Source organism: Athene noctua, chromosome 1 (genome assembly GCF_965140245.1).
Source record: "Athene noctua chromosome 1, bAthNoc1.hap1.1, whole genome shotgun sequence".
NCBI lineage: Eukaryota > Metazoa > Chordata > Aves > Strigiformes > Strigidae > Athene > Athene noctua.
The window spans coordinates 1,323,493-1,344,386 of record NC_134037.1 but is presented as its reverse complement, the minus strand read 5'-3'; the positions used below and the strand labels follow the sequence as shown (position 1 = coordinate 1,344,386).

At 59.5% G+C, this 20,894-nt stretch overlaps 2 protein-coding genes across 3 annotated transcripts in view; one reads left to right on the top strand and one right to left on the bottom strand.

Moving 5' to 3' along the window:
• The first annotated feature begins 912 nt into the window (after positions 1–912).
• On the top strand, positions 913–9,368 carry CHRNA2 (cholinergic receptor nicotinic alpha 2 subunit). Its single transcript, XM_074895388.1, has 7 exons — positions 913–991; positions 2,662–3,017; positions 3,952–4,106; positions 4,814–4,858; positions 5,079–5,188; positions 6,233–7,322; positions 7,873–9,368. Exons 2-7 carry the CDS (start codon positions 2,930–2,932, stop codon positions 7,996–7,998), a joined length of 1,614 nt encoding a protein of 537 aa, XP_074751489.1. The 5' UTR covers positions 913–991; positions 2,662–2,929; the 3' UTR covers positions 7,999–9,368.
• A 164-nt stretch (positions 9,369–9,532) lies between these two features.
• Positions 9,533–20,894, bottom strand: part of PTK2B (protein tyrosine kinase 2 beta) — a 30,483-nt gene continuing 19,121 nt past the window's right edge. The window contains exons 9-31 of one of the 2 annotated variants that reach the window (XM_074895386.1): positions 20,444–20,518; positions 20,234–20,335; positions 19,681–19,798; positions 19,438–19,477; positions 19,299–19,345; positions 18,955–19,008; positions 18,543–18,640; positions 18,366–18,450; positions 17,709–17,809; positions 16,688–16,803; positions 16,358–16,458; positions 16,147–16,236; positions 15,426–15,630; positions 14,841–14,949; positions 14,649–14,714; positions 13,873–13,998; positions 13,025–13,171; positions 12,295–12,330; positions 11,986–12,013; positions 11,543–11,598; positions 11,141–11,284; positions 10,672–10,752; positions 9,533–10,593 (exon numbers count right to left, since the gene is read on the bottom strand). In XM_074895386.1, coding sequence (XP_074751487.1) covers positions 10,378–10,593; positions 10,672–10,752; positions 11,141–11,284; positions 11,543–11,598; positions 11,986–12,013; positions 12,295–12,330; positions 13,025–13,171; positions 13,873–13,998; positions 14,649–14,714; positions 14,841–14,949; positions 15,426–15,630; positions 16,147–16,236; positions 16,358–16,458; positions 16,688–16,803; positions 17,709–17,809; positions 18,366–18,450; positions 18,543–18,640; positions 18,955–19,008; positions 19,299–19,345; positions 19,438–19,477; positions 19,681–19,798; positions 20,234–20,335; positions 20,444–20,518 — 2,241 coding nt within the window. In that variant the 3' untranslated portion in view covers positions 9,533–10,377. The remainder of the gene's footprint in view (positions 10,594–10,671; positions 10,753–11,140; positions 11,285–11,542; positions 11,599–11,985; positions 12,014–12,294; positions 12,331–13,024; positions 13,172–13,872; positions 13,999–14,648; positions 14,715–14,840; positions 14,950–15,425; positions 15,631–16,146; positions 16,237–16,357; positions 16,459–16,687; positions 16,804–17,708; positions 17,810–18,365; positions 18,451–18,542; positions 18,641–18,954; positions 19,009–19,298; positions 19,346–19,437; positions 19,478–19,680; positions 19,799–20,233; positions 20,336–20,443; positions 20,519–20,894) is intronic. The other variant, XM_074895387.1, reaches the window with a different exon arrangement.

Here is a 20,894-nt window from a genome sequence, read left to right as displayed (position 1 = left end):
GGGGGAGCTCTGGGCCCTTCTCCTGCCCAACAGCCCTGTCCCCATCCCTGTCCCCACCCCGGAGGCCGGGAACACCCGGGGCAGGAGGGGAACAGGGTCTGCAGGGTGGGGGGCTGATGCCCTGACTTTGCTTTCCCAGTTTTGCAGCCGTCCCCTCTGCGGTGTGTTACAGGGGGGCAAGAGGGGGCTGAGGCAGGTGCTGTGCAGGGTCAACTCAAGACTCTGCCCCCCCCCCCCCCCATTTTCCCCAGAGCTCCCTGGAGCTGCCCTGCCTCCAAAACCCCAGCCTGGGGCTGTGGGGTAAGTGGGGTAAACCCTGGGCTGGTGGGGACTGGGGCAAGTAGCCCCCCCCGCTCCCCCCCACCAGTCCAAGAGTTTGGACCTCTGCCGTGCTCCTTACGCAGCGCCCCGCGCAATGCCCTGCGATGCCCCGCGCGATGCCCTGAAATGCCCCGCACAAAGCCCAGGGTAATGCTGCCCTGCAACACCCCGTCCAAGGCCCTGCAGTGCCCCGTGATGCCCCTGCAACACCCCAAGCCACGTGCCCTGCATCTCCCCGTTCTGCGCTCCCGCTCCGCTGCTCCGCAGCGCTTGGGCTCCTGCTCTCCTTCCCTCTCCCTCCTCCTCCTCACGCACATCCCTTTCCCGCTGAGCGGTGCCTTGGAAGAGGCTGAGAAAACCCCGGCAGATCCAGCCCTTCCCAACCCCGCGGAAGCTTTGGGGATGCACGGGGTGGGGGTGAGGAGGGACAGGGGTGCTGATGCCCCTCCAGCCTTCCTCCCCCTCGTCCCCCAGGCCTCCCCTCCTTCCCTGCCTGGGCATGGCTGTCCCTCCTCCCCCAGCCCCTGTCGTCACCGCTTTGAGTAAGAGCTGAGACATCCTTCACCCGAGCCCAGTCCTTGCCGGAGCCCTCCGCGACACAACATCCCAGCCCCGGCACGGCGGAGGGAACGGGGGGTCCGGGGACCCCTCCTTGCTCTCCCTGCAGCAGGTAAGGGGGTTCCTTGTGTCCAGGCTTGGGTGGGAAGAAGAGAAGCTGGTTTTCCCTGTTTCATCCATGATTAAAGCTGTTTGCAGAGTGCAGAGGACAGTCAGGGAGTGACAGGGAGGCAGCAGGAGGGAAAGTTTCCCAGCTCTGCATGAAGTTCCTGTCTAACAGCCAAAAATCCCCTGCTGTCCACCTTTAAAATCTAATAAATAAGTTATCTACTCTCGCTGCCTCTCTGAATGCCTGTTGGGATGCCGAGAGCTTTGCCGGCTTAGCCGCGGCCGCGGGCATCCTCGGGTCCAGCCTTCAGCATCCCCACGGGGCCGGTTTCTGCATCCCTTCAGGAAAGTGGTTGGAAGGTACCGGAGGGAGCAACATTTTTCAGGCACAGAGGTGCCTCCCCCCGGGGGAATCTCTGCTGCAGGGTCAGAGCTCTTCAAACCCAGCGCTTGGTGTCACAGAGCGACGAGAAATCCATCGGGGAAATGGTTTGGATGCGGGGAGATGAGGCAGGGCTGGTGGTAGAGGCCAGGCAGGAGGGTAGAGCTGCCTGTCCCGCTGCCAGGCTCTGCCAAAGCTGCCCGGGGAGCACCGGGGTGGGCTCCTCTTCCATGTCCCCCCCACCCCAAACCCCCTTTGCGCCTTACAGCGGGTTTCAGGCACAGCTTTGCATCACCCAAAGCACCCCCCTTTCCCTCCCCAACGTCTATCAGAGCTTCAGGGAACCCATGAAATCCCCACTCGTGTTCACCCAGAGTGGGAGCCGCACCCCCCGTACTCTCCGGTATATTCAGATATCTCAGCTAAAAGTGGCACATCCATAGTTTTCTCACCAGCTCGGCGCAGTGGCCGGTGTTTCTCCTTCCAGTTTTCCACCCTCTCCACCACCCTTGTATTAATCAGTTGAAAACTGCACAGAGGAGGAGGATGAGTTCGTGGTTTTACCCAGTCAGGGAGGAATTTAAGCGAAAGGAACTTCTTGTTTAGCAAAATTAGTGTCGGACTGAGGGATCTCCTTCTCTTTGGGGATGGAAGCAGTTGCCTCCTGGAGAGGAGAAGCTGCTCCTGGGGGTACAGGTCAGGGTTGGAGGAGTCACCTTGTAAGCAGGAGCAGATTTTGGGGCCTCTGCAGAGCAAGTGATTTCCCCCCTTGCAGAGATTTGCTGTGCTGGGGAGAGGAACCAAACGCATCCATGGAGGGATGGTGAAAGGATGATCCCTCTGGAGAAACCAGCCCCAGGCGCCTGTTGGAGCAGCCGAGATGCTTCCCCCTCCCTCCCTCCAGCAGCTTCCAGTCAGGGAGGGCAGAAGGATGGTTAAAACCAGTTATTTTCTAGTCATCCCAGTAAAAGTTGAAGCTCCAGGCTCCATCTCTGCTGTTAAATCACGCCGGGGCAGACCTGGGCTCCTCATCGCGGTAACTCAGGGTGTCCAGCTGCGACCGACGCTGCCTGGATCCACACCCTGCCTGCCCGAGGAGCAGTCGTGGACCTGGGGACAGACGTTTTAGGGACATTTTTCCCTTCGCTCTGCCATGGTGGCAGCTCGGATTAGCTCCAAGCCGTGCTCATGGGTGGGAGTGGCTTTGAGGGGATGGTAGCGGGACTGTCACCTCCCCGACCTGCGCTGCGGTGGCATCGCAGTGACTGTGCCCCTCTCTGCTGTCTTTCCAGGAATGAAATTCGGGGCGAGTGACTTGGCAGAGCACCCCGAACTCACCCTGGCCCGGCTGTGTCCCTGCTGAGGCTCTCCCAGCCCCCATCCAGCTCCGTCCATGGCTCCTCCAGCGCTCGCTAACGGTGGGGACACGCGGGACACCCCTTCGGAGGTCCCCTGTGGTGGCTTTCCCTGCTAAGTCTCCTCTCCCACCACCATCTCAGCTCATTGCTCCCCCTGGTCCCTCCCGGAGGGGCTTTGCAAACTGCTCCAGGGAGGGGGTCCATGGGGGACACCAACACAGGGAGCATGGGGTGGCTGTCCCATGGCATCACCCCCCTCGTTGCGTGGTGCTTTGTCACCTTCCAGGCAGGTAAGGACCGCTCTGACTTTCCCTGGAATATCTGAACTTCCTTCTCTTGAGCCCTGCCTTCCCATGGGTGTCACCCATTGGGGTCCTGGGGGGTTAAATCTGGGGAGAGAGGAGGGGAAGCTGTAGGGCATGCACATGGAAAACCAGTTCTCTCCCAGTTTACCCCCACGTGGTCCCTCAGCATCCCCAGTCGCCGCGTGTGGTGCCCCCCGCCACGCACCGTGCTAGGACAAGGTTTTGTGTCTTTGCAGAGCAGCTTGACACCACCCAGACGCTTGGGTGGGGGACGTCTGCTCTGGGTCATCCACTCCCAGGGGCTGCACCTCTGGGACACCAGATCCATTCTTTGCAAGTGAGAAATGTTGGAGGGAAAGAAAAAAAACGGAATTTTGCTTCTACTTCCCATCAACTCCAGACCTCCCATGAGCTGGGCATCTTGTTTGTGCTTGCCCACCCCCCAACACATTTCCACGTGCTGGTGGAAATTTATGGGGCTCTGCAGTGAGCGAGGAGGAGGGAGCTGATGGCACCCAAGACCGACGCCAGGGGTTTCTAGGCAGAGCAAAGAGCGTTGTGCTCATCCCAGCCCTGCCTCCAGCCCGAGGGATGGTCTCTAGGCAGGCTGCAGCGGTCCCAAGGTCTGGGTCAGCCTCCACCTTGCAAAGTTGAACCAGTTAACACCAGTAAAAGCAGCTAGATGGGACTGGGAGGGGTCCCAGCCACCCAGGAGTGGGATTATCTCAACTAGCATTGCAAGGTTCACCTCGCACTGCTCTCCGCTCCCCGGGAGGAGCACGGGGTGGCTTCGAGGGGGTTAATTCCCATACCTGCCTGCTGCAGCAGAGAGGGCGCTTGCCCAGAGCGGGTACCCCATTTCAGTGAGGTGCAGGGATGAGGAAGGGCTCTCCCCCACCCCACCCACATGTCTCTGCAGCCTCCTGCCTGCAGGATCAGCCTGGCAGCCACGCCGAGGAGCGTCTCTTCAAGCACCTCTTCACCGGCTACAACCGCTGGTCGCGGCCAGTGCCCAACACCACAGACGTGGTCATCGTGAAGTTCGGGCTCTCCATTGCGCAGCTGATCGACGTGGTGCGTAGCCCACTGGTCCCAGTCCCGTGTCATGTCTGTCTTTTCACCAGTTGGCCCTACTGGTCTGCCAGAGTAGGGCCTGGGGACACTGTTGGAAGGTTGAGTTTGGGCACCAGCAACCCCTTGGCTATCTCCAGAGGGTGACAAACCATCCACCCTGCCTCCCCCAGATGTCCAACGGGCAGGGGGGTCTGCACCCCACTTCTCCATCCCACTGACAGCGGGGGAGCATCAAGGAAAACTGGAGGTCTCCACCCTTGCCATGTCCTCACCCACCATCTGCCTGCACGGGGCACCTCTGGGGTTGTCTGTCCGCTCATCCCTCTGTCGTTCCTCCCACGCCCACCCATCTGTCCACACATCCACCTGTCTACCTGTCCATCTCTTCACCCATCTGCCTGTCCATCCACCTATCCCCCCAAGCATCTCTCCATCCTTCCACCCACCCATCCATGGGACTTTTGTCCATCCATCCGAGCGGCGCGGAGCCGTATGCTGCAAAACGCTGCTTCTTGCTGCCATCTAGTGAGCAGATATCTCACGGAGATATAGTTCCTCCTTGGACTTGGACTGGTACCGGTTGCTTCCAGGTGCTGAACCCCCAAGGTGGAGGGCAGAAAGTGAAAGCAGTGATTTGGGGGACGATGCAGTGATGGGACAAGCCCCCTTTCCGTCTCCTCTCACCTCTCCCTCTTTCCCAAACACAGGATGAGAAGAACCAGATGATGACCACGAACGTCTGGCTGAAGCAGGTAGGAACCCGTTGCCTCTCTGGGGAAAGGGCAGGAGCGTGTCAAGGAGGGCACAACATTTGGGGCAGAGAGACCCAGGGGCATTTGGTGGTATCTCCATGGTGCTGTTCCTCTGGGGGATGCTGCCAGAGGAGGAGGAGGCAGAGGAGGAGGCACTGGGCAGCTTGGTCCCACCAGACCCAGGGCCACCTGATGTCCTTCCCTCACTGTCTCCCTCCAGGAGTGGAGTGACTACAAGCTCCGCTGGGACCCGGCGGACTTTGACAATGTCACCTCCATCCGGGTGCCCTCTGAGATGATCTGGATCCCTGACATCGTGCTCTACAACAAGTGAGTGACGCTGCCGAGATGGAGCATCCCGCGGGCTGGGTCCTCCATCCCATCCCATCCCATTCCATCCCATCCCATCCCATCCCAGTAGCTCCCTGGTGTTGCTGGCCCTCACAGGTCTCCTGCCCCTCATCCCACCTCCCTGGTAAGGAGGCAGATCAGTGTGCATCCATCTCCCCATGTCCGGTGCTCATGCTCCAATCCATCTCCGTGCTCCGGGTGATGCCCAGAAGGGTGAACCCAACACCGTGCAGGGATGCACAATGAGGCCACAGCCTCACATCAAGGCTCATCCCAGACTTGGAGCTCCTGACCCTATTTCTTGGGGGAAACACTTCATCCTCCTCTGACCTTGAGGCACTGATTGACAGCCGGATGAATATGAGCCAGCAGAGTGCCCAGGGGGCCAAGAAGGCCAACGGCATCCTGGCTTGTGTCAGCACTGGCGTGGCCAGCAGGGCCAGGGAAGGGATCTGAGCCCTGGGCTCAGCACTGTTGAGGCAGCACCTTGATTACTGGGTTCAGTTTTGGGCCCCTCACTACAAAAAGGACATAGAGTTACTCGAACATGTCCAGAGAAGGGCTACAAAGCTGGTGCAGGGTCTGGAGCACAGGTCCTATGAGGAGCAGCTGGGGGAACTGGGGGTGTTTAGTTTGGAGCAGAGGAGGCTGAGGGGAGACCTCCTGGCCCTCTGCAACTCCCTGCCAGGAGGGGGCAGAGAGCTGGGTTTGAGCCTCTTTAGCCCAGTAGAAAGTGAAGGACAAGAGGGAATGGCCTCAAGTTGCGCCAGGGAAAGTTCAGACTGGATATTAGGAAGCATTTCTTTCCAGAAGGGGTTGTTGGGCGTTGAAATGGGCTGCCCAGGGAGGTGGTGGAGTCCCCATCCCTGGAGGGGTTCAAGAGTAGGGTCGATTTGGAGCTTAAGGATCTGCTGTAGGGGGGAACTGTGCTGGGTGAACGATTGGACTAGATGATCTCCAGGGTCCTTTCCAACCTAGATGATTCTGTGATTCTGTGACCTTCACATCTCTCCACCCCTGCAGCGCTGATGGAGAATTTGCCGTTACCCACATGACGAAGGCCCACCTCTTCTCCAACGGGAAGGTGAAGTGGGTGCCACCCGCCATCTACAAGAGCTCGTGCAGCATTGACGTCACCTTCTTCCCCTTCGACCAGCAGAACTGTAAGATGAAGTTTGGCTCCTGGACCTACGACAAGGCCAAGATCGACCTGGAGAACATGGAGCATCATGTGGACCTCAAGGATTACTGGGAGAGTGGCGAGTGGGCCATCATAAATGCCATTGGCACCTATAACTCCAAGAAGTATGACTGCTGCACCGAGATCTACCCCGACATCACCTTCTGCTTCATCATCCGTCGCCTCCCGCTGTTCTACACCATCAATCTCATCATACCCTGCCTGCTTATCTCCTGCCTGACCGTGCTGGTCTTCTACCTGCCCTCCGACTGTGGGGAGAAGATCACCCTCTGCATCTCTGTCCTGCTGTCCCTCACCGTCTTCCTGCTGCTCATCACGGAAATCATCCCGTCCACCTCGCTGGTCATCCCTCTCATTGGCGAGTACCTCCTCTTCACTATGATTTTCGTCACACTCTCCATCATCATCACCGTGTTCGTCCTCAACGTCCACCACCGCTCCCCCAGCACCCACACCATGCCTTGCTGGGTGCGTAGCTTCTTCCTCAACTTCATCCCTCGCTGGCTCTTTATGAAGCGACCCCCGGTGCTGCCTCCCCCCGAGGGGACCGCGGGGCAGTATAACCTCCCGGGGACGAGGCTCAGCACCTCCCGGTGCTGGCTGGAGACCGATGTGGATGACAAGTGGGAGGAGGAGGAGGAAGAAGAGGAGCAGGAAGAGGAGGAGAAGACATACCCCAGCCGCGTGTCTCAGCCGGGATCCCACGGCCAGGGCACCCAGTGCCGCTATGCCTGCGGGCGCCAAGCTGGGAAGGCACCGACGGGCTCAGCCCCCCGGGTGCCCCCCAAAGGGGAGGAAGAGGAGGGGGTGGGCTCGAACCGGGGGCTGATGCTCTCCCCCAGCATCCTGAAGGCCTTGGAAGGGGTGCAGTACATCGCAGATCACCTGCGAGCCGAGGATGCCGACTTCTCGGTGAGTAGATGCCCCCGAGGGCTGGAGGGTGAGGGTGGGTTCCCCACCCTGGGTGCTGCTTCCTGCCACTTGTACCCCCATTGGGAGGGGTCAGTGCTGGCACCCCCAGTGGTGGCTTCGCTGGACGCAAAGCTCAATGACCAGGGAGATGCCCAGTCCACAGGGTCAGCTGGGGGCGCCTCCAGCTCCTGTCCCTCCTGGCCATGGGGATGTTGGAGGTCCCTCTCCTGCCCATGCTGTCCTGCCCTCAGAGAGCAGAGGTGGCCCAGCCTGCCTGCGGGGACCCAGCTCAGGGGCTGCACCCCTACTTTACCCAACTAGGTTCAGAAAACCCTGGGCGGGATTAGCTCTGCTCCAAGCAGCCTCCCTGGAGAGGTCCATCCCCCGTCCCTGCTGCTCCAGGGATTTCCCAAGACACAGGGTATCTCCTCACCCTGGGGCAAACAGTGGATGCAGAGGAAGCCCCGGGGGGTCTCCTCACCGCAAGGCATCCTCACAAACGGGGGGCTGCATCCCCTGCCCATGCTCACAGCCCCTCTCCACTCGACAGGTGAAGGAAGACTGGAAATACGTGGCCATGGTGATCGACCGCATCTTCCTCTGGATGTTCATCATCGTCTGCTTGCTGGGCACTGTGGGGCTCTTCCTCCCACCCTACCTGGCAGGGATGATCTAGGGACTGGGCCAGGCTGTGGTGGGGACAGCAGGTGATGGACGCTCCCTCCTCCCCAAGGAACAGGCACAGTGATGCCCACATCCAGCCAGACCCTTGTCTTTCCCTGGGAGGACACGGTTACAACCATGGAGGACCCCTGGATGGGAAATATAAGGTTGTGAAGCAAGGGCTGTGCCAAGGGGGGACCTGGGCATGGTGAGGAGGGTGCCCTGCCCTGCCCAGGGTGGTTGCAACCATCAAGGAAGGCACAGTACAGCTTCTCTGTTGCCCAAGCACAGGCTGGAGGCATCTAAGAAAGGTATCTGCTGCAAGTCCTACCCGATGGGGCAAGCAATAACACTTCGGATGGTCCACGCAGAAGGGGTGCAGTCATGGGATGGAGGTCCCTGCTTGGCTGCACGGTGAGGGGGTCTCTGCTCTGCAAAGCCCAGCCAAAGCTCTGCAACCTGCTGGCACGAATGGTCGCTTCCACAGCACCCCACCCCAGAGCTTGGGGCGGCAGGGAGAGGGGAGCAGCTGACCCAGAAATGTGGGTGGCTTGGAAGGGGAAAAGCCACCCTGCAGAGCGGGATCACCCACCCAGCCCTGGCCAGACCGTGCCCACGGAGCCCAGGGTACTGCCCCGTGCCGAGGCTGGTGGACTCAGCTGGCACGGGGGGAACCTGCACTGCCGAGGTCCATCCCGAGCAAATCCTCCTCTCTGTCCCACAGCAGATCCCAAATCGCCTGGCTCTTAAAACTGCTGCAATCCAGCTTTTAATTTCTAGCTTCCATATATCCTAAAGAGCAGCTACTCTCTTCTTCCATGCCCGCAGAGACACCAGGATTGTCCAGCAATGTTTTCTCCTCCAGGACACCAACCCAGGCATTGCAGCGCTGGATGCAGTCTGAGAGGTTTCAGAAAATATTTTGTGCTTTCAGAAGCGAAACGGGCTGGAATAAATGGTGCCACGAAGGGACGTGCACGTCCCTGAGGGTGCTGCAGCCGTTCATGTGGCCTCCGGTGCTTCCAGGCTGGCTCAGGCAAGCTGAGAAACGGGATGTGTGAGGGAGCGAGTGCCCTGCCTGCCTGATGAGGCCACCAGGGTGTAAATTTTGGGGTGTTCCACTCCCCAGCGTGGCACTAGACCCCCAAGCATCCTTCTTTTTGGGAGAGCCCATCTTTATGGCTGCATTATCCCACATAAACCACTTGTCCCCTCCACAGATTGCCCGTGATTTCCTGATGGTTTTTGAAAAGGAAAAGCCTGTGGATACTCTAGCAAGCCTTGGGGTGGGAGCAGGGGGAGTCCAGGACCCTCGTATGGATTGTGGGCCCCACGGGAGGGAAATGGGGCTCCAGCGGGGATGGGTATGTGGATGCAGCAGAGCCAGGTTCACCCCGACAGCTCCCCGGGGGAAGGCATTTCCCCGCACCGGCAAGACGGCTCCAAGGTCTGAGCAGCACAGTCTTGACTCTTTCTAAAAGAGGTGCTGGGGACCGGGGGACTTGTCCCTAGAGTATGGGGGTGACAGGCAAGCACGGGCACAGCAGGACTTTGTGCATGGTTTATCTCAGCCAGAATGAACAGCGCTGTGGGAAGATGCTGGGGAAAAGCCCGAACTGTGCGGTTTCCAACTCAAAGCACAAACCGAACAGAGACTTGGTTGGCCGTCGTCGCTTACACAGAGCGGGTCGGAGAAAACTCAGCTGCAAGAGGCACTGTTCTCCTGGTTTGTGTCACTGAAGAATGGGGTCCACGGGGTCCCATCCCTCCCCGTGCTCTGGGGATGCCAGGTACCCTCCGGCCACGGGCGCTGGAACTGGCTCTCCCACGGCACGCGGACCCGTTTCCCATCATTAAATAATCTTTTCTATACAATGTACAAGGAAACGCAAACAGTCCCTCTGGCCACTGCTCCGATGGCCCCTGGGGACCCCCCACAAGGCCCCTCGGGATACCAGCTCCCCCAGGCACCGTGCCCCCCAGCTCCCGGCGGTGAGGAGCGGGGTCCACGTCCCCGTCGTGACATGCTGCCCGCGGCCGGCCATCCTCAGAGGGACCAAGGGATGGACACACAGACCTGCTGGCAGCCGGGGAGGCGCTGAGCCAGAGGGATCTTAGCCACCCTCGGGGATGGCCAGGGGCCCCCCAAACCTTCTCAGGGATGAGTCACCAGATGCCTCCCTTCTTCAGAAGACCGACGAGACGATGCTAAGACACGAGTGGCTGCAGGAGGAGGGGGGACAGGGAGGGCAGGACAGCGAGGCGACGGGAGACACACAAAAGCCAGCTCCTCTGCAACGCTCTCCTCCCACCTCCGCCACCTGAAGTGTGGCGGTCCCTCTCCTCCTCTTCTTCCCCACCCCTTTTCCTTCCCCTCTCTCCACCCCAGCCCTCACTCCAAGCACAGTTTCACCAGGTTGGCCTGGACCTTGGCTTGGTCCACGGCATCCAGGAGGTTCTTGGCATCCACGGCCAGGGTGTGGGAGGCCGTCAGCATCTGCCGCTTGCACTCCTCGCTCAGCGAGGTGACGGCGTTCTGCTGCGCCAGGCGCATCTTGTTGATGAGGTCAGCCAAGTCCTTGTTGAGCAGCTTCTGGGTCCCCTCGATCTGACCATGACACATGGGGGTTACAGACAGCGGTGCCATGAGCACATGGCCCCGCGTCACACCCCTTCCCGGTCCTACCTCGGTGCGGGAGGCAGCAGGCAGGACGGGCAGGATCTCGTCGACGCTGCCGATCAGCTTCCGCAGGGACAGGCCCACGTTCTGTGGGAAGGGGGCAGCAGGGTTAGGCTGGATCCAGGTACAGACACAGGGAAGTGGTGCATGGGGATGGTCTCTGTCGCTGAGTCGAGGATCCCATTCAGGAGAGGGCCGTGGTGGGACACTCTCCCATCATTGACCCGAGGAACCAATGGAGGAGGAGTACATATTGGAAACCCTCACTGTTGACCCAAAGACCCAATAGAGGAGCAGGACATGATGGAAACTCTCCCATTGTTGACCCAAGAACAAAATGGAGGAGAAGAATATGTTGGAAATGTTCCCTCCTATATGTGCAAGACCTTCCCAAGAAGAATGCTTGGTGGGAGCCACTCAGCAGACTTTCCCTCCCCTGTTCTTTGTAGAAGGCCCAGTGCTGTCCCCTCCCTACCTTCACCACGAGGATGTACCCCTCCGGGGGCAGGAGGCTGATCTCGTTCTTCAGCTGCAGCACAGCCCGCACCAGGTCCATGACATTGCTGTACACCGTGTCATCTGTGCGATCCAGGTTGGCGGTGGGGGACGGGTGGATGGACTGCCAGGGAATGGGGACACAATGAACAGAGGGGTCACAGAGGGAAAGAGCAACACCTAAGGGGAGCCCTGGCCAGAGCCATCCACCTCTCACAGTTGCCCCTGATGCTGCTGGGTCTCTTTGACCCCTTTGGGGCCTGGGGGAGTCAGAAAAATCCCATCCTGGAGATGTGGAAGGATGATGGAGGAGGAGGAATGAGACTGAGGAGATGGAGGAGGAGGAACAGGACTGTGGTGGCCTGATTCAGGGAGGTCTTACCTGTGCCCCAAGTCTTGGAGGCTTCTGGGGGGGGCCCGTGAACTCCGCTACGCCGTCAGTAAGGGAAAGGAAGGAGAGTCACTCCAGCTGCTCCCACAGACACGTGGGTGTGCTGCAAGACCCCTGGGACCCGTGCCACATCCCACACCACCCCGCAGCAGTGAGTCCCACTGGGGTTGGACACCCTGACCCACCCCAGCCGTGCCACCTCCCCCCAGAGTCAGACCCCCCATGCCTGGGACAGGCAGAGCCCCCCCAGGGCAGGTAAAGCTGCTCCCCATGATCTGGGATTTCTTTCATGGAGGATCCCAGAGCTGGGAGGGGTACAGCCCTGAGGCTCCTCGCAGCTCAGTGCAGGGTTCCCCAGTTGCAGCCCCAAAGTAGGTGCTCCTTGGTGGGGGCCACAGGCAGCCCCCCAACGCTGTGCAGCTGTAGGCACTCACTGTAATCCGTCTCCTTCTCCGGGAGCAGCTGCAGGGGGAAGAAACAGCAAATGAGAGGCACAAAGTCCTGCCTGGAGGCAAGCAAAGAGGGAGAAGACATCATCATCCCCTCCCAGGGCTTCTGATGGGGAGATCTGCACCACCAGGATTTCATCCCATTAAGATTTTCAGATTAATTTTCCCAATGTGAGGGGCATATATATATAAATATTTATCACCCATCCATGCCAAAGTAAATGAGGATCTCTGGAGGCTCCCAAAAGAAGGACCCCCTGCACCCCAAATACACCCCGACCTGGCACTACTCACCGGAGGAGCATTGTTGTTCATAAACACCATCGGGTCCTGCAAAGGGGAAAAAGCTTTGTGAAGGTTGCGGAAAAAAGGACAAAGAGAGGAAAAAAGGGATTTTCCTGATTTCTGGGAGACTCATGAAACCATCTCTGCAGGGTCTGGGAATGTGGGAGGGGAAAGGGCTTCACACCCATCGCTGGTCCCATCTCCAACCCATCCATCACCTCTATCTGCTCCCCACCGGCTCCTGGGGCACCTCAAACTGCTGCTCCAAAAAAAAAAAAAAAGCAGCATAATTCAAGCAGCTGTTTGCATCCAACAGCCCCGGGGGTGAGGGGAGCTGGGCTTTGCTTTAGTGGCTGCATTGATTTGACTGAATAAAAGATTTTCAGTCTCCTTCCAAGCCTGTCTCGCCGCACACTGATGTGTTAGTCACGCGTTAGGAGTAGGATCTCCAGTCCTTATTTCAAAAGTATTTTTAGCTCATTAAGACGCGATTGCAGGTTATTTAAAAATTGCCCAAGTTTCAAAATGTTCATTTTTGAAATGAAGCAGCTCCATGAGGTTTTTATGGATGCGTAAAATAAAGGGATGCAAGAGGTTTGGCTGCTGGAGGAACCGTTCCTCCAAGGAAAAATGTCTTTTCCAGCCATGAAGAGCAACCTCAAGGTTTGCAGTGCCTCTTCCACCACCTTCATGAGGGTGCAAGAGCTGGAAGCCCCCGGGTGAGTTCAAGGCCACTCACCAGGGACTTTTCCTCCTGTCGCAGCCACTGGTAGTCCTCCATCATCTGCTTCTGCTGCTTGTCCAGGACCTGCCTCATCTTGAGCCTCTCCATCTCCCAGAGCTTCTGCGCCTCCTCCCTGCTGCTGGGACGGAGGAAATCTTCCTCCTGGTGTGCAGAGCCAGTGGTGACGGGGGCGACCCAGGAGCCAGAGCCCATCAGCATGCAAGCCATGTGCCAGACCCCAACAGCCATGAACCCCCAAACTGAATTTGGGGAGCACTTGAGTTTCCAGCAGCGAGAGGAAACCACCGGCTGGTCCCACATCTCCCACCGCCGCCTCCCGGCACTTTCCAGGGGCAGCATGCATGGGCCGCCCTGAGCAGCAGCTCATCGGCACCGCGGCTGTCCCAGCACAGCGGGCAGAGCATCAGAGGGTGCACCCCAACACCCGGCTCTGATTCTGGGGCTAGAGTAACCAAGCTCAGGCTGAAAACCACCGCTGGCATTTCAGGTGACACCACCAAGCATGAGGAGCTGACACAAACCCCGAGGAGCAGCAGCCCACCCATTCCCTGCCCGTTTTTTGCCAGTTGCTCATCCTCCAACATGCCTTCACTGGGATGTGTGCGCAAGTGTGTATGGTGGAGGGCTGGAGACACCCTGGAGCCCTTCACGGGCTCAATCCCTCCAGCCCCCCAACAGCACCCATAGGGTGGCAGATTGGGAGCAACATTGAGCTCGAAGCAGCGGAGGAGGCAGCACAGAGCACAGCACGGTCCTGGCAGGTCCCCGGCGTGCCCTGGATGAGGCCACCTGGGACCAGGATGTCCTCTGGATGCCACAGGGTGGGGGAATCCCTCTCTTACCCTCATGCTGTGGCGCTTGAAGACGTTGTGGCGGTTGAGCGGCGGGGTGTGCAGGGAGTTGGCTGGAGACTGGTACTCGATGGGGCTGGTGAGCGTAGGTGAGCTGGCACACAGACCCTCGGGCACCTGCGGGGGGCGGGGGGGCGGGCAGCAGGGTGGCGCAGGCACAAAACAAGGCCGGGGGGGGTTAGTGCGGACAGATGGACAGAGCAGACAACACAGGGCAAAGCATCTTTCGGCATCAGGAGCAGCCTCTGCCTGTCCGTGCAACAGGATCGGGACCTTCCACCCTGCTCGTCTCTTCCTCATGCTGAGCATGGTTTGAGACCTCCTGTGCTGCTGCCTGGACCCCTGCCCAGCCCCGAAAGAGCACCCAAAATAGTTGGTCTTGAGGGTTTCAGCACTGGTCCTTTGCAGAGGGGGTTATCTGTGCTCCCGCAGGGCAGCCAAACTCAGCCCAGGTAATGCCAGAGAGCAGAAAACCTCCTCTCCTCCCAGCCGCGTGTGCAAACCGGCTGGTGCAGAATGTGCAAGCTCCCCTTCTCTGGGGCAAAAACCTCTCTTCCAGCTCCGATGGGTGGACAAAACACGGGGCAGGTAGGGCAGGGCAGGGCTGAGCCCCTGGCAAGGTGGCAGGGGGGCATTTGGTGATGGTGTGGGGCACTCTGGGGCCCCCAAAACTATGAGCCCCCGAGGGCTCGAGCTCCAGGAGGGGTTTTCTGTCGTTGACCCCCTTGCTCAGGTCCCTGTGGGATGCTTCGGCTGTGCAACCTTACCTGGAACTGCAGCTTGGGAGCCAGGAGGTTGCTCTGGGGTGGCGGCTTGTACCTGGGTCTGCTGGGCTGTGGGGAGCGGAGGAGGGAGGAACGCAGGGTGGGTGCGAGCCCAGGGAGGTTCTGCTTCTGCAGCACCCATCGGCGGGTCGAGGCAGGGGGATGAACCCGCCCGCACAGGCTCTGCCCTCTCACCTTCGGAGGTGGCTCCTGGAAGGCTGGTGGCTCCATGATTTTGGGAGGCCGGTGGCGGTTGTTCCTCTCCTGCTCCTTGGCCAGGTCCTTCTCCATCAGGTAAATGTCGCTGCAGGAGGGTGACAGCCCCAGGGGGGAGCGTTGGCACAGCCCCTCTGGCAGGGACGCGTCTCCCATGCCCAGGGATGCTTGGGCTGGATGGGCCATGGAAAACACGAGGGAGCAAGGAGGGATGGGAAGAGCAGAAGGAAAGGACTGAGAGGACACAACTGGGTCATGACCAGCCACACCAGCATCACCATGGCTGGACCCAGTGAGAAGTGGGGTCAGGACTCCCCTACAAGCCCCCCTTCCCGGGGAGCAAAGCATTTCCATGTCAGCCCAGGTACCACCCCCCCCCCCCCTCACTGGGTAGGTGGGCTCAAAAGGTCTCAAATGGTCCTTTGAGTTCAGTCTTGGCCAGAAAACTCCAGACCCAAAATCTTTCATGGGTTCATTTTTCTCCCTCACCCATTTTCCCCCCTCCCCCCCCCATCAAACCACGGACCCCCCAGCCCATCATCAGCCCCCCATCTCCCTGTTCACCTCAAGCTGCAAACCAAGTCCTTGAACTTGGGCCTTTCGCTGGGGTCATAGTCCCAGCAGCGTGTCATGAGGGTGTAGAGGATGGGTGGGCAGAGGTCGGGCTTGGGCAGGCGGTCGCCCCTCTCCAGCACCCCGATCACGTCCTTGTTCTCCAGCCAGAAGAAGGGCTGCTTGCCGTGGCTCAGGATCTCCCACATGCACACGGCTGCGGGAGCAACACGAGCCAACTCAACAGATGCTAAAACTGTGTGACCAGCCCCTCGCTCGGGGTTTCGGTGACAGTGCCACGCTTTGTTGTGTGACAACAGGTGACTTGGCTGCTTGGTCTTTCTGGTCCTTGGGTGAAAAATGCAGAGAAAAAAGCTGCCTGTTCTCCCAGGGAGCTGCAAGGAGCCCAGCTCCTGGATGGACAGATGGACAGATGAGGGACTGAGGCCATGGGGATGGGCTGATAGGCAGGTGGATGGATATTTGCAGGCAGTAGAGTTTAACTCAGCCCCCCAGCCATCCTGAATTCCCTGGAGGAAGGGGAAGCACCTAATGATGGTTGAATCGCAAGAAGCTCTGCCCCAGGAGCCCTTCCCGAGGGTGTCTTTCCCCAAGGGCAAGGCTGAGATAACCCCCGAGCTCCAGAGCAAGATTTGTCCCCTGGGCATGAAGATGATGCCACGGGAGGCAGATGAAGCCCAGGACCCTGCTCCATCCCCGTCTCACCACGCACCGAACATCCAGACATCGCTGGCCGTCGTGAAGCGGCGGAAGTTGATGGACTCGGGTGACATCCACTTGATGGGGAGACGGGTGACAGATGCTGGAGGGAGAGACAAGATGGGGGAGGAAGGAGCTTCCCCAGCGCAGGCAGGGAAGGGCAGCGAGGTCTCAGCACAGGCAATGCCCTCACGGGGTTGGAGCGAGCCCCAACTCCATCTTACCTTTATAATACTCCTCGTCCTCGATGTACCTGGAGAGCCCGAAGTCGCCCAGCTTCACGCACTCTGGGGAGGCCACCAGGATGTTCCTCACAGCAATATCCCTGCAAGGAGAGAGACCTTTAGCTGGGGAGAAGGGATGGAGAAGAAAGGATCGAGAAAGGACGGAGGAGGCGAGCTCACACCCAGCCAACCAGCTCACGCAGCTGTAAAAGGGTCTGCAGCCAAGGATGCTGCCAGCCTCTGCTTCTGCCGGCTCCTGCCTGTCCCCGCCACAATCCCTGCCTTCCCCTGCCTCTCCCGGCATCCTGCCCAGCTCCTTTTCCCTCCTACCTGTGCACACAGTTGATGGCCTCCAGGTAGGCCAGGGCTTTGCTGATCTGCAGCGCGTAGAGGATGAGCGTGGGCACGGCGAGGCAGTGCTTGTTCTGCTCCAGGTATTGCCCCAGCTGCAACGGGACAAGCGAGGGACTTAATGTCTCAACAGGAAGCCTCGAGGGCAAACTGTGGCCTTTGTGGTTGGTCTAAGGAATGAATTATCTGCCCAGGGAAGCGCAGAGTGTATCGAAGGGTGCGCGGCTCCGCTCCCTTTTGCCAAATTCCCTAGATGAGCCTCAACGTGGGGGAGACGTAGACTGAGTAAAACCATTTGTTTGGGTCAAGGCCTACACTTTAATTTGTGACCGTAGCCTTGGAGAAGAGCTCAGAGATGGATCAGAGAGAAAAACCACCCAGCACCAGATGGAGCCAGTGGCTGGATAACTGCCCGGGAAACAAAAACTGAGGAAAGAGTAAAGGTGGGGGGGAGATCGTGACGCCAACACAACTGACCAAAGGGTTAACGCACCCCACTGCCCCCAGACACACACAGAACCCACACTCCACCTTTTCCCCACCTCTCATGCAAATGAGTTCATGGAATACCTGCCTCTCCTCGTCTAGTATGCAAATCACCCAATAAGATGAATTTAAAAAGGCGACAAAAAACGTTGCTGGGTGTGCACTCCCCCCCCCCCCCCCCCCCAAGATTATGGGACCTGAGACAACGCTGGAACCTGGGGTGGGGATCCCGATTCTTTGACTCTTTCCCCTCCTTCCTTTCCTTTTCTTTCTTACAGATTTGTCAATCAGAAACCACATCACTTACTGTCCTTTTCCAAGTTTTAGCTGTTTCTACGCAAGTAAAACATTTTAACCATTTAATTGTTTCACCTTAATTTATCCCAAGGGGACCATGATACCTTTACAACTCCCTGGGCTCCCAGTTCGGGCCGTGACAGGCTCAGGGACTGAGCGGGGCAGGGAGGGTGGCAGGGGGACCCCGGACGAGCTCCAGCGGTGGGACCCTGCTCACCTCTCCATAGGGATAGAGCTCCATGATGATCCAGGTGGGCTCCTCCTCCGCGATGCCGATGAGCTTCACGATATGGGGGTGGTCCAGCTTCTTCATCAGCACTGCAGGGACACCACGACACACACCCTGTGATGGAGAGGCCCCCACTCCAGGAGCCCCAACCCCTGTCCTGGGGTGTAGGGGCAAGTCTCTGCCATGCAGCCACAGACAGAGCAGGAGGAACTGCCAGGGACAGCCTTGGGATGTCCCCAAAGGGGTTGGGGCTCCTGGTTTCCAGCTCCCCAAGGATTTATTATATCCAGGTGGTGCCCATCTGCTCTCCCACAAGGATTCAGCAGTTTTTCTTCCTTCCCTCACCAGTAGCCATCCCTCCCACAAAACAGGTATTTTGGAGAACAGCCATGTCACAGGCGAGGGCATGAGCCACCTCCCTTCTCCTGCTCTGTCCTGCATCTCTGTGGCCATTTGTCCCCAAGCAGGGACCAGAAGATGCCAGGAGAGAGTTCTGCCATCCTGTCTGTAGAACCTCACAGCTGGAATGCTGCAAACACCACCAGAACCCCCAGATTTGCCCTCTGCCCCCCTGTGTGAGCTGCAGGGGAGGGTGCTGAGCAGGCTCAATCCCCCACGGAGGGCGGCAGGACCCCCCCGGCGTACCCGCTTCGCTCAGGAACTTGTCCTTGTTCTCGGGGCTGCAGTCCTTCTTGCAGGTCTTCACAGCCACGTTGACCCGCTCCCCTTTCTGCAAGGAGAAGAAGGGGTGGGAGCTGCTTTACCTCACTCCCCCTGGCCGCAGCGGAGGCAGGCAGGGCAGGGGGAGGGCAGGAAACTCACCGGGGTGGTGTAGATCCCCTCGTAGACCTCTCCGAAGAAACCTTCCCCGAGGATCCTGCCCAACACAACGTCCTCCCGGGAGATCCCGTAGTGCTGGGCTTGACGGACAGGGGAGCAGGGCAGAGGTGGCAGCACCAGCAGGCAGGAAGCTGCCTGTACCCCTGCCCATTCCGTGGGCAGAGCCCCCACACCTCCCTGGGTACCAAACCCTCTCCATCACCCCCTCAGCAAGGACCCACAGGTCCTGCCCCATGGCATATGGGGTGATCCCAGCTCCTTCGGCCCTCCCTGGGGGTAAGGTGGGGAGTGCAGGCAAAACCCTAACGTTGGGGGGATGGGGTGGGAAATTGGAGTGGGCAGGAGTCGGGGCGCTGGGAGATGGGCAAGAGGGCACCCAGCAGGTGGCACCTACCTCCAGACCTCGGTCTTGAAGACTCATCAGGTATTTCAGCATAAATATCGGAGTCTAGGGCAAGAAGGAGGTTGCAGGCAGGGATTCGGGCAGATCACCAGGCAGGGGGGCTTCTTGCCACATCCCCACAGAGTTCAGCCACCCCAGAGGACCACGGCCATCGGGAGCGTACGGGATGCCAGCCTGGCCCTCCCCCAGGATGCTCAACTGCATCTTGACCCCCAGGGAAAGGGCTGGGGGTGTCCAGCTCCACCAGCCCCCCAAATCCCCATGCACCAGTGTCTCAAAGCCCTGTCTGCACCCCCGGGGCTGGTGGGAAGGGAGGAGAAGAGCCGACAACTCACCCATGCTCACGCTGTCCGATGGCGTGGACTGCCTCTCCTCCAGGTGCCTGTGAGGTGGGAGAAGGTCGAGGTCAGGGAGCGGTGTGAGGGGGGGCAGGATGTGGGTCCCAGCCCCACCCCGGGACCCGGCATTACTCACGGGGCTGGGATTTGTGGCAGGCTGATCCTCTTCTCCCGCTCTGCGGAGAGGACAGCAGACAGTCATTTCCTGGTGCCCCCCCTGGCACCATCAGAGCCCCCCACAGACACCTCGGCCACATGTGCGGTGAGTTTGGTGGGTCTCAGATGGGGGAGGTCACTCCAAAGCCACAGGTGATGCTGTGGCCGTGGAGAGAGTGAAGAAGGGCTCGGGGCGGGACATGGGGCCCCCCAGGGCTCTCACCTCTCCTGGGGAAGACAATGAGGGAGGTTTCCAGGTCCCCTTGCAGCCGGCAGTAGCCATCGATGAGGTCGGCCATGTTCTCTGCCTCGGCCAGAGAAGCCGTCTTGATAGCCAGGGACTGGGGGAGACAGACGGAACCAGGGCCACGGGTGAGCTCAGGGCTGGGGCAGGGCGATGCTGGGGGGCGGGGGCCCCCCCTTTCCTCCACTTTGAGGTAGCTCAGTGCCCACCTCCCTGCTCTGCCGTGGATCCCCGTTTCTCCAGCATCGTTCTTCCCAGCACCCCAGGACAACCCCAGTCATTACACCCAGCACCAAACTGCCCCTTGCCAGGGGTGGACCCCTGAGGTGGGGGCACCCCCGGGGCAGCCTGGACATGCCCCGTTTTGGGGGAAAATCTCCTCTCGGCCGTGGCTGGAGGTCCCTCGGTGGAAACGGAGCCACCCACTAAGTCCTGCCTAACCCATAGGGATGCGATGCCACAGCACTGGGGGATCCCCCCTTTCACCCACACCCCCCAAACACCCGGGGCACCCCCCGCAATGCCTCCTCACCTGAGGGGTGCCGCTGAGCCCCAGCTGCAGCACAGCCCTGCCCTCCTCCACGCTGGAGCACTGGATGGACTTGATGTGCTTGAATTCGGCCAAACACGTGGGCTAGGGAGAGAGACAGAGCCCCGGGGTCGGCTTTAATCACCGATTCAAGAGCAGCCACTCCCCCTCTCCCCACCCAGCACCCAAGACCCCCCCAACACCCCTCCATACCTTGGCCTCCTTGCTGGTCATCTGCCGGATGCCCTTGGGTCCGATGACCAGGTCCACTGTGATGTTCCACCCTTGCTGGGGGAGCAGCAGAAGGAGGATGCAATTTTTTTGGCGTGTGTTTGTGTGTGTGTGTGTGTAAACCCTCCGAGCCAGGTCCCCCCTCCCCAACCTGCTGCAGTGTGTGAGACACCCTGGGAAAAATCACCTTCCCGGAGGGACTCGGAGAGGGGATGGTTTGGAGGGGGAGATTGTTTGGAGGGGGGATGGGGCATGGTGCAAGGCAAAGGAGCCCAGTGTGGGTGTTTTTCCTCCTTCTGGCTCCAAAGGGGTTTCCAGTCCTCCCAGTTTGCTGCCTTCTCACCCCAAAGAGGTTCAGCAACCTTCAGGCACTGGCTCACACCCACCGGGCTTAGACCCCCTGGGTGTGGAAGGTCCCCAGAGCCCTCTACCA